Raw genomic sequence first — 18,730 nt, forward strand, 5'->3', positions numbered from 1 at the left:
TTCCACTGCATAACTCCTCACGCTAAACTGCTTATAATTCACTACATTATCAACACTTAGCTCTTTATATTGCTTTGTTTTTCTAAATGTAACGTTATAGGTGAACTTTTATGTCGTTATAATGAATGATAGGGGTTTTAATACTTTAATATATATATATATATATATATATATATATATATATATATATATATATATATATATATATATATATATATATATATATATATATATATATAATATATATGGTAGAAGTTAATTTTAATATATATAAAGTTTAATTTACTTACAATTTTTATGTCAACACATTTACTCTATTCAATTCTGTAATGTTTAAAATATATGTATTGTGTAGATATAATAATTATCTATAGTCATGATAAATAATAGGTGCGTTCAAACATAAGTCTGGAAGTCTGCATAGTATGTTTAACATAATATTGTATGCAAAATACTTACATACTTAACAATTAGGAATTGTTTTGACATTTCACGTTTTTAAAATAATTACAGTGTGAAATTGACAAAGGTGTGTAACAACAGACAAATGTAGTATTTTGAGTGTTTGCACCTTGTTTTGAGTCTGATGAATGTCTGTGTCCCTGTGTTATGCGTTCGACAGCTGATTCCCCGTGTGCCAGCTCATCAGAACACACAACACGTGGCCGTAAGATAATCAGCTTCTGCGTGTTTGGATAAACATCCTCCAGATGAGCAGCAGAAGATGGTATCAGCTGAACAACTAGGTAATGATGTGTGTTTTACACCACAGATGACACTGAACCAGTCTGGGATGTGTGTCGCCGTCTCATTCTGTCTCTGCTTGATGCATTGGTTTAATCTCTCAGTACTAACAAAAAAGTTCCATGGTACTATCATGTAATTGTATGCAGTACCTTTGTGTGTGTGTGTGTGTTCATATTTTTCTATCCTGATGGGGACTTATTCCTGAATGCACACAGACTCATGGGGACCTAAATTGAGGTTCCTGTGATGAAACAGTTTTTTAAAAAATTTTAAAAATGCAGAAAATGTTGTGTGATTGGTTGGGTTAGTGTTAGGGGATATAATATGCAGTTTGTACAGTATAAAAAACATTACGTCTATGGAGAGTCCCCACAAAGAGAACTGAACTTGTGTGTGTGTGTGTGTGTGTGTGTGTGTGTGTGTGTGTGTGTGTTATTGTGGTACTTTTTATTTTACTGCAGAGCACTGCATTTAAATCAATATCATCCATAAGAGCAAGAAACGGATGCAGACACACATCTCAAATTAATTTTATCAGAGGTGGACAAAGTACACAACTCTTTTACTTGAGTTAAAGTAAAAGTACTACTGGTCAAATATGACTCAATTACAAGTGAAAGTTGTAAAGATAGATTTTTACTTAAGTAAAAGTAAAGAATTGCTTTTAAAAAGTACTTAAGTATCAAAAGTAAAAGTAAACACATTATTTTATTGTTGCATTGTTTTATGAATCACACCGTGCCATCATGGTGGTTTAGGCCAGTCATGCTCCATCTGACATGCTAGCATACGACTACCTTGAACTCATTTAAATACTTGTTTAAAAGTTACTCTTATCAAAGTCGAAATCGTACTAGAGTAGAAAGGAAAGGTTTCTACATTGTGTTTTTTTGACAAGATTATGTAAAAACATATTTTTGAAAGGACTTCAGTTAACATTAGCCCAACTACGTTATTGCATGCTAACTAACGTCATTGTCAAACTTTACCTATGCGTTAGCATTGTATTGCCAAGGCTATGGCAACTTGGCAGGCAAATCCATAAAAAAATAATTTGACCGACATTACTTCACACCAGTGTTAAATTTAACAGCAAATTTTGATTTAGTTTTAGTCATAGTCTTTTTGCTAAAATGCCATTTAATTTTTGGCATAATTTTGGCCATTTTAGGCATCTGTTTTCGTTTTAGTCAACTAAATATAATAAGATTTAATACATTTTAAAATTCAGTACTTTTGCTCTGGCATCTGAGAGGCAGCTTTCTGTGTGCGCTTCCGGATTTAATTGAGCTCTTTCTCTTTCGTGTCATTGCCTTTTTCAGACTTATCCACATGCTCTTCTCTTTCTCCACATTTTTGAGCAATTCAAATGTTCAGCTCTGACTGGATCTCTAACTCATCCCTCCCTAACATTAGTCTCATATGTATTCGTTGACAAAAAAGTAAATAGATTTGTCATAGTGTTTGTCATTCACGTTTTAAAGAAGAAAAAAATAATAATCCACTGACTTTCAAAGCGGCTACATAGAAATTACTTTCTACTTCGAGGACCTTGATAGAAATGTAGTGGAGTAAAAAGTACAATATTTGTCTTTCAAATTTAGTGAAGTAAAAGTCATAAGTTTCCAGAAAAAATACTACTCAAGTAAAATACAGATACTCAAAAAGTGTACTTAATACAGTACTCAAGTAAATGTACTTTGTTACTGTCCGCCTCTGAATTTTATATAAATATATATATATTTATTTTATAATATATAATTTATAATTTATAATATATGAATTTAAAAAAAAAAAGTTGGATGGATGGATGGATGGATGGATGGATATATATATATATATATGCATGTATGTATGTATGTATGTATGTATGTAAGTGCTGGGTAGTAACTGATTACATGTAATCTGGATTATGTAATCAACTTCCAAAAATTTAATTGTAATTAAATCATATTACGTTTTAACACCCTCATAATCAGACTAGTTACTTTTTGATTGATTGCATGATTACTTAATAGTCACAAAATGGCAGTACATTATTCATAATGCATTGATTCTCTCTAGTTATTCTTTTTTATCTTTTAAAATGTGTATGCTAACAAAAGCTTATTGCTTATAAGTCTTCCAGTTTTGTGGAATTGCTCACAGAGATTGGCCACTAGTCATGTGACTAAAATTACATGGAAAATTGAGAGTCCACACAGCATAAAGAAATAAAATATTGAATCTTTTTGTTAGTTAGTGTTTTATTTTGATGGTTTTTATTTTAAAATTACTTCATTTATTTAAAATGTTTAAGATTTAATTAGTTAATAGCTTTTCATCAATTTATGAACCACCTTCTTTCTTTTTGTATTGGTATGGTACAAAATCGATGCTATAAACGTGTTAGGTCAAAAGTAATCCAAAAGTAGTCCGATTATATTTCCTAAAAAGAGTATGCCTCCTATAATTCCTAAAAATGTCGATTACATTACTAACTGCAGTTTTTATCATGTCATTTGTATTCAGTAATAGACTACAATATGTAGACTAAGCATGGGCGTTGGAAGCAAAAAAAATTTTTGTGGGTCCTCTCCCAGAAAAATTTTACTGGAGTAGATGTAATTTACATTAAATACAAACATACTGCCTTGTTTACTTAACGTCTGGTTGGGCCAGACAAAATGACAGAAAACACTGAATCATTTGCAACTGCAATAGTGTAGGGGTAAAGCACATGGCAGAACGTTTTGACGCAAATCGACCCGAGATTCGAGTCCGCCTTTTGCCAAACTCGCTCTACTTCTTCTCCCTTTCCCCATCACATATCAGATGGGAAAACCATTTATTTTCAATAAAAATGAAGAAAATATTAGAAAAGTGGAAATAAAGCGTCTAACGTGTTTAACAATTGTTAGTGTTTTATCTAACAATAAAAGTGTTTTATTGTTAGATAAAACAGTGTTTATCGGTTAGGGGTAGGTAAACAGACATGCTGAATTAGAGACGATAAAAGTGAGTGGGTCCAATATCATTGATCGTAAAAAGTGGGTGGGTCTTGTCCCACATACAATGGTTCTGACGCACATGAGACTGTATAAATGTTTTTTGATGCCATTGCAATGTCTACTTTATTATTTCCCTACAGCGACCTACAGAATAAAATAAAACGTATTATTATTAATTAGCAATGCATTTGATAAATCTGTGGTTGTATTAAATATGATCCTGAGCAGACATGGAGGTGATGACTCCTCTGATGGAGGAAGCAGGAGGTGAGGAGGAGGAGGAGGAGGATGTAGACATAGATGAAGATTCGGAGCATCTGCCACAAGGCATCACGTGAGTCTCACCCACTGTCAGTCACATCAGAGAGATTCTTTTGTAGCTTTGGGTTGATACACATTGGGTGTTTGTTTGCACACAGTAATTTTTTTTGTAACCAAAAATGTGTGTATGTGTGTACATGTAAACAGCAAACTCTCATATTACATAATGTATGCTATACCCTCTATCATTTCTGACATCTGTCTGCCTGAAATAACCACATTGGTGTGGGTCTGTTTTCTCTATCCTTCAGGTTTACTCAAACCCTGCTGCATCTTTTAAAGGGGAATATCGGCACAGGATTGCTCGGGCTTCCTCTGGCAGTGAAGAATGCTGGGATAGTGGTGCGTAGCATCTCGGCTTCTTCTGTGAAGGCTCATGAGCGATAAACCCAGTCTAGAGGAGTTTCTGCTGCATACGGACCATAGCTTTCCTTCTCAAACTGATCCTGAATCCAAACACAGCTTCTAGTTATTATGTCCAAGTTCTCCGGGTCAGACTATTAGTAAAACCAGATCATTCGAAGTACGCCATGAAAACTGACTTGCACACTGTAAAAACCTGCAATGTTTTAGGGCAGTATTAAATGCAGTTGTTGTTGCCACAAAATACCATTGCAGCTTTATTGCCCCTGTAATTAGATTTGTTTGTTTTCACCCTTATATCCTGATTGTTTATTGGGTGGACAGGTTAAAAACAAGTCAGACTGGTTTACAAACTAAACCGTGCCGACTGTATTGTGTGCTGACTGCCAAAATGGTTTGTAAGAGCGATTCCACAAACTTTATTGCTGTCATAAAGCCCTCGTACAGTATGTGGGCAAAGTTCACGTTGAGAGAGAACAAGGCCCCGTCCACATGGAGACGTGTTTAGCTGTATACGTTCAAATGTTGTACCATATCTAGGGCCCTATGAAATCCGTTTTATTTTTTCCCAAATTCCATTTTATTTTTTCCCAAATTCCGTTTTTTCCGTTTTAATTTTTGCTAATTCCTTTTTTTTTTTCGTTTTAATTTTTGGGAATTCAGTTTTTTTTACCCTTAACTGTTATTTTAGTCGTAAAAAGAGTGTTTTTAATGTTAATATAATAGAACATAAAACATAAAATAGGAATGACCTTAAATTTATTGAGGTAACAAACATCACATTTACTTTTCAGGACAAATACTGCAACATAATACTGCACTCTAAGCACTTCAAGTCACAACTAGATATTAGTGCTGTGAATTGATAATAATAAAAAAAAAGAATTAATCACATTTTTTCCTGTAATTAATCATGATTAATTGCAATTAAAAACATTGGAGTTTTTTATATTTTGATATTGAAATAATTTCAGTTACTCTCCAAATTAATTTAGAAACAATTTAAAGACAGCATATTTTAAATGTGTGTTGTAATGGCATCTTTTTATGAATGAAGGCCAGTATCACTGATATTAATGTCTATATGAAACATTGATGACGTTACATTACAGTATAACCGAAAGCTACCAATTTCAACATTTATTAGGCTTTAAAAAAACTTTTAATTTAATTGAACTTAAAACAATCTTTACATAAATCTATTATAATAAATGTTATATTTGCCTGTGGCCTTCCCTCTCAGACATAGTCTACACAGAAATTGAATAAAGTTATCAACACCTTTCTTAACTGCATAAATAATAAGTGAAATATAGATTAATCATCATTAAAGCTACAATCTTCTGTTCCCGTTGTTCTTTGAACATTAATGACAGACATTATCAGTGCTACTGTCACTTTAAGAGCTACCTCAGCCAAACATGATGTGGATAATGCTGCCTTCACGTGCTATCGGAAATTTGATGATTCCGACTTCTGAAGTCGTGATTACGAGCGCATTGCATACAAGTTTCAAAATGTGAGGGCGTTCATGTGCAATGTTTACCTAGGAAACTTGTATATTACGATAATTCCGAGAGCACGTGAAGGCAACATAAGACGCGCTGACCCGCGCATCTCATTTCCTCTCAAGTTCATTTAAGGCATTATTTCCCATACAGTACATTAAAGTGCATTAAAAACAAGGCAAAATACAGCAAGCACTCCCCGAGGGAACTGCTCGGCTCGGTACTGAGGGCTTATCGTTGAGTTTCTTAACTTTTTCGCCGACGAAAGCAGAGCCGTGGAGCCGCTTCGCCATACTTTCAGTGTTTTGAAGGAGGAGCTGAAATGACGGGAGGGGTTGTGTTGCCCAAATTTGCTTCCCCCGGTCTGCATTTCCCCAGACATACGTTCTTCTCCCACACAAAACCGCATTTCATTCCAAATATGTCAAATTCCGGGAAATTCCGCGTTAACAATAGATTCCGCGTTAATATGCCAATTCCGCGATTCCGTCCGCGATTCGGTGATCGCGGAAATCATAGGGCCCTACATATCAGCGCTTCGTCCACACGGATCCGGCGTTTCAGGAGCATGAAACCGATATTTTTTGAAACCGGGTCCCAGAGTGGATAAATCTGAAAACGACACCCTTGCGTTTTCGTGTGTACAGCCGATCCGTATATTTTGTGAAATGGTGATGTCATCACACCACGTCCCGTGCGGGAAAGACTAGAAAGGGATACAACTACGGGCACTGGGCATGCGCACATCAATATTGCGTCATTTAATTCCTGTATTTGCATTATTGTAAGGGTAGGTTTAGGGTGTAGGCGTTAATAAAACAAGTCTAGTAAGTAGCACATTTAAGTATTGTTATTTTATTGTGAGATTTGTGCCTCACTTCCTACCGCTGCTGTACCCCTTCTAGCCACAACCCTTCTCCGTTTTTAGTGCATTTCTGTGGCAGAATTACAGCGCCACACACTGGCCTGGCATGTATACTACATCGTTTTGAGTCGTTTTCATTGCTCTTGTGTGTACGCAGATATTTCTTGAAACGAGGGGGGAAAAAAATCAGATGCCTGGCATCACCTGTCAATCTCTTGGATTAACGATAGGGTGACCAGACGTCCCCGTTTCCCGGGGACAGTCCCGGTTTTTAATGTTCTGTCCCCTACTGGAGTTGTCCCCAGAAATGTCCCCGTTTTACAGCTCGTTCCAAACAACCCTCAGATATATTGGAAAAAAGCGGCCAACCAACACACAGCTGCTACGCTGACTCTAATTGGTCGCGCGCGCCACTACTACTTCATGAATAACGTACCGAGTCGAGAGCAGACAGAGCGTCATTATCGTCAAATATCAAAAGAAACCTCGTTGTCGGTTTCAAGGTAGTAAAATACTAACTATTCGTTTTTAATTTAAAGTAATATTGTATGTGCTTTATAACAGAGCCTCAACAAGGTGCGGGATTGTTTTGTTCCCAAAAGTTCCGCAGTCACAACGCAGTGATTACCACACATCTGAACTAATATCTGAACTTATAGTCCCTGTAAAGTCAAAACTAAACATGTGTTCTGAGTTTCTCACACCACAGATAAATGTGTTATTAACCACCCAGCCAAATTTGAATCATTAAAAAATCCGCCAAGTACATAAGATAGCTTATCAAAAACTTCAAAAAATGAGCAGCTTTCTCTGCTCTCAAACGCTGGGGGTGTGTCCGCTGTCGGCGCCGAAACCACGCCCACTCGCGGGACAGCTGCATTAGCACACAAGACAACACTCACTGATCACGAGCGTCTATGATCACGACGCACCAGATGTCGGCGGGACGAGAGGACTAAGGCCGGGGCGGGGGATAGTCGGTTCTGCAGCGGATTATCAGTGAATCCCAGTTGTCTCCGGTGAAAGTTTGTAAAACGATCCGGTGTATTGTCACTGCAGACTCAGAGGCAGGCGTCGGTGGTGATCCTCAGCTCTCCATCAAGATGGCTGTTCACAAAATTAATCCACCTCTTCTTGATCATCGTGTTTGTTTTGTAAGCTGTTTTGTAAGTTGTAGACTATAGTAACTAACAGTACTGACAGTAACTCGCGATCGAGCGGGCAAACTGATGCGAATGTGCTCTAGTTATGATCGTGTTAGGGGAGGAGCCAGGCTCGGTGGCTCCAGTGCATCATCGAGCCACTGTTTGAGCCCCGCCCAGAAAATCCTGAACACAGCAACGGTGAAAAACTGTTTAACGGTCTAACTTCTGAATTCAGCAGTACATGGTTCACAGTCTTTGTAATGTGTTTCAGCAATACATTGCTTACATTTATAATGTGTTTTGAAAAAAATCTCAGAATTGCCTTTACAGGGACTTTAAATATAGAAACCTTAACCCTAACCCCAAACAATTACACTTGCAACCAATACATGTGCAGAATTCATATACTTTCTGCTTAAAATAATCCTAAAATGCTAAATAACAAGACCAATTAAGGACAGTAATAATTATTTTCAAGCATAAACGTAACACAACTTTTGAAGTAAAAAAAGTAATTTATATAGTATAAACTTAAATACAATTATAAAATGTTACAATATTTGTTGAATAGTTTTATTTATCATATTTATGTTTTATTTTTATAATGTGTTTTTGTTAAGTCATGTTACAATATTGTTTTGAACCGCTTATTTACAATGGTTAGCTTACCATTAACTGTTTTCATTGTTTTTTTGTTTTTGTTTTTTATTGTATTAAATCCAGACCAAAAATCCTAATAATCAAACTAAATCCTAATACTTATTAATTTTAATAATAATATAGGCCTGCTAATATAATAGGACTTCACAGCAACAACAAAAACAATCAAAAATGTATTGTCCCTGTTTATTAAAATATGATAACAAATGAGAGCTGAGTGATATTTTGACCACTCAAATAGGAAATGTCCCCGGTTTCCATTTCAGAAATATGGTCACTGTTTTCACTACATTAGTTTGAATCACTACATTTTAGTGATGAGAAATATTTGCAATAAATTTAGTCATGGATTATTATCATTTAAAATGTTCGAAATAGTTAATTTTTTTCAAATATTTGAATTTTGTATGTGTTTATCTGTTCCAAAGTTTAATAAATCAGACACTGATGGCACAGTGCTCTGTTTTAAGTCTTTTTTTTTCCAACCAAAAATGCTTTGCGCTGGTTAGGGGGTACTTGGCTGGAAAAATATTTCACAGGGGGTACATCACTGAAAAAAGGTTGAGAACCACTGCTCTAGAAGACGTTACATTTGGTCACTAAAAACGGATATTAGGCCAGATTTACTAACAGCGTGTGCCAGCTAGGGATGGAACGGTATGAAAATTTCACCCAAATTATCACGATTATCAATATTATCACGTTTTTGTTCAAATGAGATGAAAGTGTTCAAAAAGAACGGATGCACACACTGAAAACATTTCAGCAAGTTTTATATTTTAAAATCAACATACAGCAAATAAATCAAGTTAAGGAAGATTATATTCTGTCGCATTTCCTTCCTTATAATGGCCGTCGTCAATAGCAACGCATTCTAACAGTCAGTCCCTCCAGAAAAACGCGATTATGCGATCGCGTGATTTAACGCATAATCAGCCAAAGTCCGCATATTCATGCGGGGGCCGCATTTTTTCAAATACGCCGCACTTTCGCCGCATAAATTGCCTATTTCCGCGTGCAAAATATGCGGGGCTATCATGATTTCATAATCCCCGCATTTTCGTTGCAAAAAAAGTCATATATATTAGCAGAAAGTTGAAAATTTTTCGTTTACTTCACACAAGAGCCGCCATTTCCGCCTATTGCCATGGGAACGTTTTGAAGTGACGTGATTACCCGACGCGAACGTCATCGAAAAGCTTCAAACCCCGTGGAGAAACCATAGATCCCGGTGAAACCATGATGAAGCACAAACTCCCATTGGCCAACAAAAATAACAGCAAAAGAGCAAAGCAGTTTCCCTGTGTGCTGACTGATTTCAAAACACAGCATCATGAAGCTTTGAAGCGTTATGAATCAATGAGTCGATTCAGCGGTTTGAAGCGTTATGAATCAATGAGTTGATTCAGCGGTTTGAAGCGTTATGAATCAATGAGTCGATTCAGCGGGTTGGATCGCCAAAGTCACGTATTTCAGCAGTTTGACACGCAATCCGAATCATGAATCGATGATTCATAGCATCATGATGCTGTGTTTTGAAATCAGTCATCACTATATAAGTCGTTATTTAGTTTTTTTTGCACACAATAACTATTATCGTCGCTTCATAAAGTTATTGTAGAACCACTGTAGTGAGATGGACTTTGTAACGACGTCTTTAGTAGGCTACCTTTTATGGGTCTTGAGAGTGTACATTGTGCCAATGGAGGCCTTTCTGAGCCATTGGAATTCAACTAAAATATCTTAATTTGTGTCCAACAACATAAAGGGAAGTCATTAATGACAGAATTTTCATTTTTAGGTGAACTAACCCTTTAAGAGATTGCACTTTGTGCATTGGAAGCACTCAAATGTCTGTTTTGTATAGCGACATCTGTAAAACAGGAAGTTATTTATTAATTTTTTCAGAAGTTGTAGCATATTCCTTTTGTAAAGCTACAGAACTTGATTGACTAAATGTTTTGTAAATTTGAGCCATTATTAAGGTCTTCAATAAAACAAGATGAGAACTTAAATATTCCAGCACTTTCTGTGATGTAGTGCTTTTTTTCTCTTTCTCATCAAACCGCAGTTTTTGCAAGTTCCCGCAATTTTATCGCATAAAATTGCATAAATATCCCGCATTTTTCATCGCATTTTTTAAGAAAACGTGCCGCATAATCAAGGATTTTTGCCCGCAACAATCACAAAAAAAAGACGCATTTTTCTGGAAGGACTGAACAGTGCACATCCATGTGTCACAACGGGCCTGCTCTCTCAATTCATTCAAATATGTCTTGCGTCTCTGTTTTTGATTGTATTGAAAATGAAATCAGAGGACTTTACTATTAATACTACTATAATTATTACTATAACTTCTTGTGATCATCTTGTCTGGACGATTGTGTTGTACACTGACTGTACAAAATGGATTTAGCAGGTAAGATTTAAAACATTAATCTCAATTCAATACGTCCCAGTAATTACTTAAGTGATAAAGAAAATCTGTGTAATAAGTGTACAATGAATATACATTATTATCCCTTAAATATCTCCCGTTCGTCTTTGGCTCAAGCTTCACGTTATTATTTCTCAGACTTAGTTTTGGTATTGAGGACAAAGTCCACTTGCCTTGCGGTGGCAGATTTGAAGTGTTGCCCCCGATTACAGCGACGTTCTGCAGACAGGGTGACCATCTTCGATTAAGTTTCTCTCAGGACTTTTGTAAAAGCCAAACCTCAGATTTGGTCCTTTTAGAAAGCTGGAAAATCTCCCGGCGCTGTCACTGCCATCTGCCATTTCTTCTCATTCAAAAAACTAATTTGCGCCTGCACCAGACTGACACTGACTGGACAGGATATAACGCAAGTTTTCAAAATCATGATAATAAAACGCGGTTTTAATGATAATTACATTTTAAACGATATTACTAACCGTCAGTACATTTGATCATGGTTTATCGTGAAACCGGTAATCGTTCCATCCTTAGCACAAACCCTCTTTTGGCATTAAAAAACTACTGTCAGGATTTACTAAAGACACGCTGTGAAAAATTTTATTTTATTATTTTATTTTATTGCGGCTGACCTTATTGCATATGCATTTGTAGGAGTTTCCCTTCAGACACAAAAATTATGAGAGGAGAGTAGCTTTCCACTTTTTTGGAATTTACCTAGTTTGCCCTGTTTAGTAAATCTGGCCCATTATCTTTTAAAACTGTTCATGTGTCTAAAACACTTGATTGAACTGAACATGATTCTCTGTTTTCCCTCAAGCTCGGTCCGGTTAGTCTGGTACTGATGGGTGTGGTGTGCGTTCACTGCATGCACATCCTGGTCAACTGCAGCCATCAACTCAGTGAGCGGTAAGAATGCACCAATCACAACCCACTGCCTCAGTCACCACAGCCAATCACATTTCAGCTTACTTTTTTAAATGAACACTCAGTCCTGGCATGATTTCAGGTGTAGGTCAGTGGTTCCTAAACTGGGGTACGCGAACATAATGCTGAGTTTTGCTGTTCGTTTATTTCTAGCCCACCTTAAAATAACATTAAAACCGAGCATGTGTTTCTAACATGCAAAATGCTGCCTCTTGTGTAAAAACAGGAAACTGGTAGTGTTGAAAAGGTCACATACATGACATCCAATCAAATATCCAATCTTTTGAGCTGACTGCATCCAGATCACACAAGCAGCATGCAGAGTCTGCTGCCTTAGCAAATCGCGCCACATTACTGCAGTTCTCGACAGTCGACCTTTGAAAAAGTGGGGTTTAGCACTTACTAACATGAAGACACAAACATACCCTGTGTGTGTTTTGGTTTTCATTGTTGACCATATATTATATAAGAGAGAATTTTTCCAGAATATCCACACGATTGCAAATGTGTCATGATTTTATACAACAGTTCCACAAACAAAAAGGTCATATTAAGTGATGTGCATTTTAACACAGTATTGTCAATATTGTTTGCTCTATTTTGCTGTGGAATAATAGTTCCAAGTCCATATAACAAACAGTGGCGTTAGTGAATGAATCAGGAGAGTCAATGATTCAATGACCCCTTCATAAAATTCATTTTTTATGGGACCAAAAGTAATGGGACAATTGCCTGCTCAGTTGTTCCATGGCCAGGTGTGTGTTATTCCCTCATTATCCCATGTACAAGTAGCAGATAAAAGGTTCAGAGTTCATTTCAAGTGTGTTATTTGCATTTGGAAACTGTTGCTGTCAACTCTCAATATGAGATCCAAAGAGCTGTCACTATCAGTGAAGCAAGCCATCATTAGGCTGAAAAAACAAAACAAACCCATCAGAGAGATAGGAAAAACTTTAGGTGTGGCCTAATCAACTGTTTGGAACATCCTTAAAGGGTAACTAAACCCCTGCTCAGAGCTTAACTCCACCCACTGGCAATTTTCAAAAAATGCTGGAAAAGTGGGCAGAGCCCGGCGGACACAGAGGGGACGAACCGAGGGCGGGGCTGAGTGGAGGGCGTGCACCTGAGACCCGCAGTGACGGATTGATTGAGCTGTCAGACCATAGACTCGCGAGTCGCAAAGATGGAGAATGACTGGAGTGACGCCAGCTTTGCAACAGAGCGGTCATTTCTCCTACCTTCACCTGAAGTGGAGGAGGGTGGATTGTCTGTAACAGACACAAACCCGGAGCCTTATCAATGCGAGCCGCTGCTCAAACTGCGTTAACTCCCGATGCCGACGATGCTAGTGAAGCAGCCGCGCAAGAGAACTGACCTAATCTATCTGCGTCCGCGGCAACCACTTGCGTGTCAGGGTTTGAAAGTGCGTCGCCTGTATGAAAATTCTGTACACATGACGGGCGGCAATAATAACGCAAGAAAAGCCTGACGTGTACTGACAACTGCATTATTTAACCGTATTTTCTTCAATAGGGCTCGGGCGTATGACGTCATTACTTTGCGTGGCGGCCATGTTGATGGCCTCATTTGCTGCTACTCGGACTACTGCGCACTGTTTATAGACGTGCTCCCTTTCAGTTGTGTGTCTTAATTTGGCGTTATTATTGGAAACCATGGTAAACCGTTGCTGCATTGTGGGGTGTAACACTAGATTACATAATCGCCATGGGAAAAAGTTCGAAAATGGATTAACTTTCCACCTCTTTCCTGCTTGGAGACGCAACCGCGGAGACCAAGTATCCGAGGTAACAAAGAGTCGTCGGCTCGCTTGGATCGCGCTTGTAAGACAAACTGTTACCTGGGGATATGGTGTTGGCTGATCGCGGCTTTGACATAAAGGACAGTTTGTGACTTATGTGTGCCGAGGTAAAGATCCCTGCTTTCACAAAAGAATGCTGTCAGCTGGATGCAAGAGATGTGGGGAGCACAAGAAAAAATGTCCACCTCCGAATTCTCGTGGAAAGGGTGATTTGTAACCGTCCGCAACAAGTACACTATTTTGTCAGATAAAGTACCGATTCACATGGTGTTGCCAAGCAAGGACGAAGACATGACATTCCTCTATAAGATTGTGTATGTATGTTGTGCTCTGACAAACATGAGCCCTAGCGTTGAAATAAAATAAATGTGCATTAAATACAGCCATAAGTGTCTGTTGCATCCATACCCACAATCTTCAAAATAAATATACTTAAATCAATATAATGTGCAAAAGCAAGAAGTGTCACACAATCGCAATAACCGTATAATGTGCAAAAGCAAGAAGTGTCACACAATCAGATATTTTTCAGTGTTTATTTGCAAGTAGTGCAACCCGAGAACACAGAACGGTGCAGAATGCTTCAAGGTAAAAGGTTAACGTTACATAGGCTTCATGGTCTGCAGCTCCTGAACCCATCCATTTGTGAACTGCAAATTTCATATGAATCCAAACCGTTAATAGTTCCAATTTTGTCCATATACCGGTCCCTGGCTTCCCTATTTAACGTATCCCGGTAAATTCCACATCCTTTTCGGGATTTTAACATAGTTTTTCTTTCTCCCAGCTCTGCTTCTCCTCGTTCGATTTGCTGTATGTTTACATTCGCGAGGCTATCAACATGGCCGCCACGTCCCAGAATGCAACGCAGCGCCCGAGCCCTATACAATGTTAAAGCAAGTATCAGTGAGTTTCATTCATAATGTTTCTACTTCATGTAACATGACAGTTCATACTGGAGTGAAGCCGTTCTCACCATGTGATTGGGGGAAACATTTCTGAGGGCGTGGTGAGCTCGTGCCAGGGGCGCGGATAGAGAGCCGTTGGAGGTACCATCCCACGTCACGATGTACCACAACGTCCAATAGGAAAATTCAACTGCAGTAGCCACCGTTCAACCTTAAGAGGGCAGCACTTTGGCGGTTTTACACCATATTTTATAGAATTAAAACACTTTATACTCAAATGTCAAAACATTTACTCGAATCAATGAACAGCATTAATAAAGCCCCAGTATTACAGATCATTAAAGCTACACTGTGTGATATTTTCCCCCATCTAGTGGTGAAAAGGTATATGACCATCCAGTGAATTTTAGTTTCTGTTCTTCTCAATTCCGATTTCGTTTCAACTCCTACGGTGGCCAATTTAGTCCAAGATTAACATGGCTTCCAGTCCTATGCTTCTAGTTCGACCTCGTCCACATTCGACACGGTGCCTGTGGGATATTCTGTGCGCAGTGGGATGGTTGGAACTCAACTGGCCTAATTATTTGGCTAGAAAGAACTGCAGCTAATCCAGAGTGAACTTTGATGATAGTAATGTTTATTCAGTCATCCAATTGCAAGGCATAAACAGGTTTGCGTGGATATGTACATAAATGTGGTTTCTGTGAGAGAACAAATAAGGATGGTAAATATACATACACTGAACTGTGTAACTATACTTATAAGTTACATTTGTATAATGTAACCGTAAACCAGAGCTTATTGTACCATATATAGGCGCTAAATGCAGCTGCATTAAAAGGAGCTGAGCTGCCGCTGCTAACAAGCGGTGTCCGGTTACAAAAGTGTGTGCGCCGCTTTAACGTTAGCACTGCAGTGCGCTCTGTATAACAATTGTTAATATGCCGATCAGACCTGATACATATTTCCATCAACATAAATTACAAGCAAATATTTTCTAAAAACGAATAAACATTGTTGATAACAAAATAACTGAATGATTATTCAAATAGGTGAGCATTACGCTATTGTATGTTGACACAAAAATACTTCTGAGGTGACATCAACTGAATTACGCGATGACACACTCTGAAACACATCTACAATGAAAATAACTATTATTACTTACGGAGTTATTAACGCACAGAAATACCACACAAGGAAAAACAGACTTTTGAGGAATTAACAAGGCAGGAAAACTCTGTATAACTCTGTTACTGGAGCTGCTGAGATGAAAACTCTCTGCACATGCACCAGACAAGTCTGAACAAGTTGACGCGCACATGCGCGAGGCAGAGAATTTTGTACAGTGCCATATTAAAACCGGTTAAAACGCGAAAAGCGAAGCTTGAATTTACGGGTATGTCCCTCTTTGGCTAATGTACTTTCAAGATGGAGGGGCAACATGGCGACCACCGTTAGATCCCATTACCTTATGTATTTTCAATGGCATATTATAAACTTACGAGAATACTTTATTACTTGAAAGAAGTAAATATACATTAATGAGCACATATATTTTTGAAAGAACTAAGTGTTTTTAGCTAAGAATAGACTAAAAAAGTTACACAGTGTAGCTTTAACTAAAAAAAGTTGGTTTAGGGTTTAGTTACCCTTTAAAATGAAAGAACGCACCGGTGAGCTCAGCAACACCAAAAGACCCGGAAGACCACGGAAAAAAACTGTGGTGGACGACCGAAGAATTCTTTCCCTGGTGAAGAAAACACCCTTCACAACAGTTGGCCAGATCAAGAACACTCTCCAGGAGGTAGGTGTATGTGTGTCAAAGTCAACAATCAAGAGAAGACTTCACCAGAGTGAATATAGAGGGTTCACCACAAGATGTAAACCATTGGTGAGCCTCAAAAACAGGAAGGCCAGATTAGAGTTTGCCAAACAACATCTAAAAAAGCCTTCACAGTTCTGGAACAACATCCTATGGACCGATGAGACCAAGATCAACTTGTACCAGAGTGATGGGAAGAGAAGAGTATGGAGAAGGAAAGGAACTGCTCATGATCCAAAGCATACCACCTCATCAGTGAAGCATGGTGGTGGTAGTGTCATGGCGTGGGCATGTATGGCTGCCAATGGAACTGGTTCTCTTGTATTTATTGATGATGTGAATGCTGACAAAAGCAGCAGGATGAATTCTGAAGTGTTTCGGGCAATATTATCTGCTCCTATTCAGCCAAATGCTTCAGAACTCATTGGACGGCGCTTCACAGTGCAGATGGACAATGACCCGAAGCATACTGCGAAAGCAACTAAAGAGTTTTTTAAGGGAAAGAAGTGGAATGTTATGCAATGGCCAAGTCAATCACCTGACCTGAATCCGATTGAACATGCATTTCACTTGCTGAAGACAAGACTGAAGGGAAAATGCCCCAAGAACAAGCAGGAACTGAAGACTGTTGCAGTAGAGGCCTGGCAGAGCATCACCAGGGAGGAAACCCAGCGTCTGGTGATGTCTATGCGTTCCAGACTTCAGGCTGTAATTGACTGCAAAGGATTTGCAACCAAGTATTAAAAAGTGAAAGTTTGATTTATGATTGTTAATCTGTCCCATTACTTTTGTTCCCTTAAAAAGTGGGAGGCACATATACAAACTGTTGTAATTCCTACACCGTTCACCTGATTTGGATGTAAATACCCTCAAATTAAAGCTAAAAGTCTGCAGTTAAAGCAGATCTTGGTTGTTTGATTTCAAATCCATTGTGGTGGTGTATAGAGCCAAAAAGATTAGAATTGTGTCGATGTCCCAATATTTATGGACCTGACTGTATACATAGATTCCTTATTAGTGCCTGTGCGGATTGGTCGAATGAGGCGTCTACGTATATATATATCGTATGTATATATACGAATCGCGCGATCAAAGATTATGATTATATATATATAATCTTCGATCGCGCGATTCGCGCCAGTATTTTGACCTTATTCGCCGGAAGTTATTGTGCTGGGAATACTAGATGACATTCGTCTGATAAGAGGTAAAAAAAAATATATAAATACTGTTCGGTTTCTCGCAGAAACCGATCGTTTCGTGTCTTAAGGCATCAATGTGTCGCCACGAGCCGCATGGTTTAATAAGGATTCGTATGTCTATGTGTTTTTACTCTCATTGCTCTAATACTCTAAAATATCCCCATTGACATGCATTATACGACTATCACACTGCAGCGGTTGGAGTTAAAAATCTTCTTTTAAATCTTCTTCTATTTGTATTCTACTGATGAAACAAACACACCTTCATCTTGGATGCCCTGGGGGTAAGCAGATACACATAAAAAATCGTTTTTGGGTGAACTATCCCTTTAATGGAAAAGGTATGACGGGTTTGGGGACCACTAGTGTAGATGAAATGTAGGCTGAGAATTAATTTCATTCACGGAGAAGGATTTACTAGGTATGGTTTCTGTACAATAGGTGGTGAATTAGGTTTTATGATCAGTGGCTATTTTCTTAATAAAATACTGATTTTGCGTTGAAACTGTGGTGCAATGTCTGACGCACATGATAATGTCACATGGAGCCTTGTTAGTAACGTGAGCAACCTAGTCAGGGTTATTTTAGCATCATTGAGCTAATATTACAGCTTTTATACATTTTTTTTTAATGTTTCTATTTTCAGTTTTCTTTTCAAATTTGGGTTCGTTTTAATTAAGTTCCCTTTTGCAGTTATTTTAGTTCATCAAGTGAAAGAGAAATGTTGCTTTGGCATTAGCAACAAGATTAACTTTTTCTTTTTTTCATTTAACGTGTATTATTTTAAGTAATATTGTTTTATTTCCATTGTTTATTATGTAAAGTAAGGTTTTAGTTTTAGTTAACGATAATAACCCTGGTTTGACACAGGGATTTCTTTTTTTTTCTTCTTTTTTTTTCAGACAAACCCAAACTTTCTTCTGAGAATTTGTTTTCTAATTTAATATATTTTAATAATTTAACAACACATTTGCTTTTTCCCTGTTCTTTAATGTTGGTTAATTGTCAAATGACAC

General features: G+C 37.8%; 1 protein-coding gene across 2 annotated transcripts in view; it reads left to right on the plus strand.

The window, feature by feature from the left end:
- The window catches only part of slc36a4 (solute carrier family 36 member 4), a 46,447-nt gene that overhangs the window by 285 nt on the left and 27,432 nt on the right, over positions 1-18,730 (plus strand). For both annotated transcript variants that reach the window (XR_013817060.1, XM_079823666.1), the window contains exons 2-5: positions 623-746; positions 3,966-4,071; positions 4,310-4,400; positions 11,854-11,942. Coding sequence is in view for 1 of the 2 variants with exons in the window: in XM_079823666.1 (XP_079679792.1) it covers positions 725-746; positions 3,966-4,071; positions 4,310-4,400; positions 11,854-11,942 (308 nt within the window). In the remaining variant the exon portion in view is untranslated. The remainder of the gene's footprint in view (positions 1-622; positions 747-3,965; positions 4,072-4,309; positions 4,401-11,853; positions 11,943-18,730) is intronic.

Source organism: Gobio gobio, assembly GCF_949357685.1.
Source record: "Gobio gobio genome assembly, chromosome: 8".
Lineage (NCBI taxonomy): Eukaryota > Metazoa > Chordata > Actinopteri > Cypriniformes > Gobionidae > Gobio > Gobio gobio.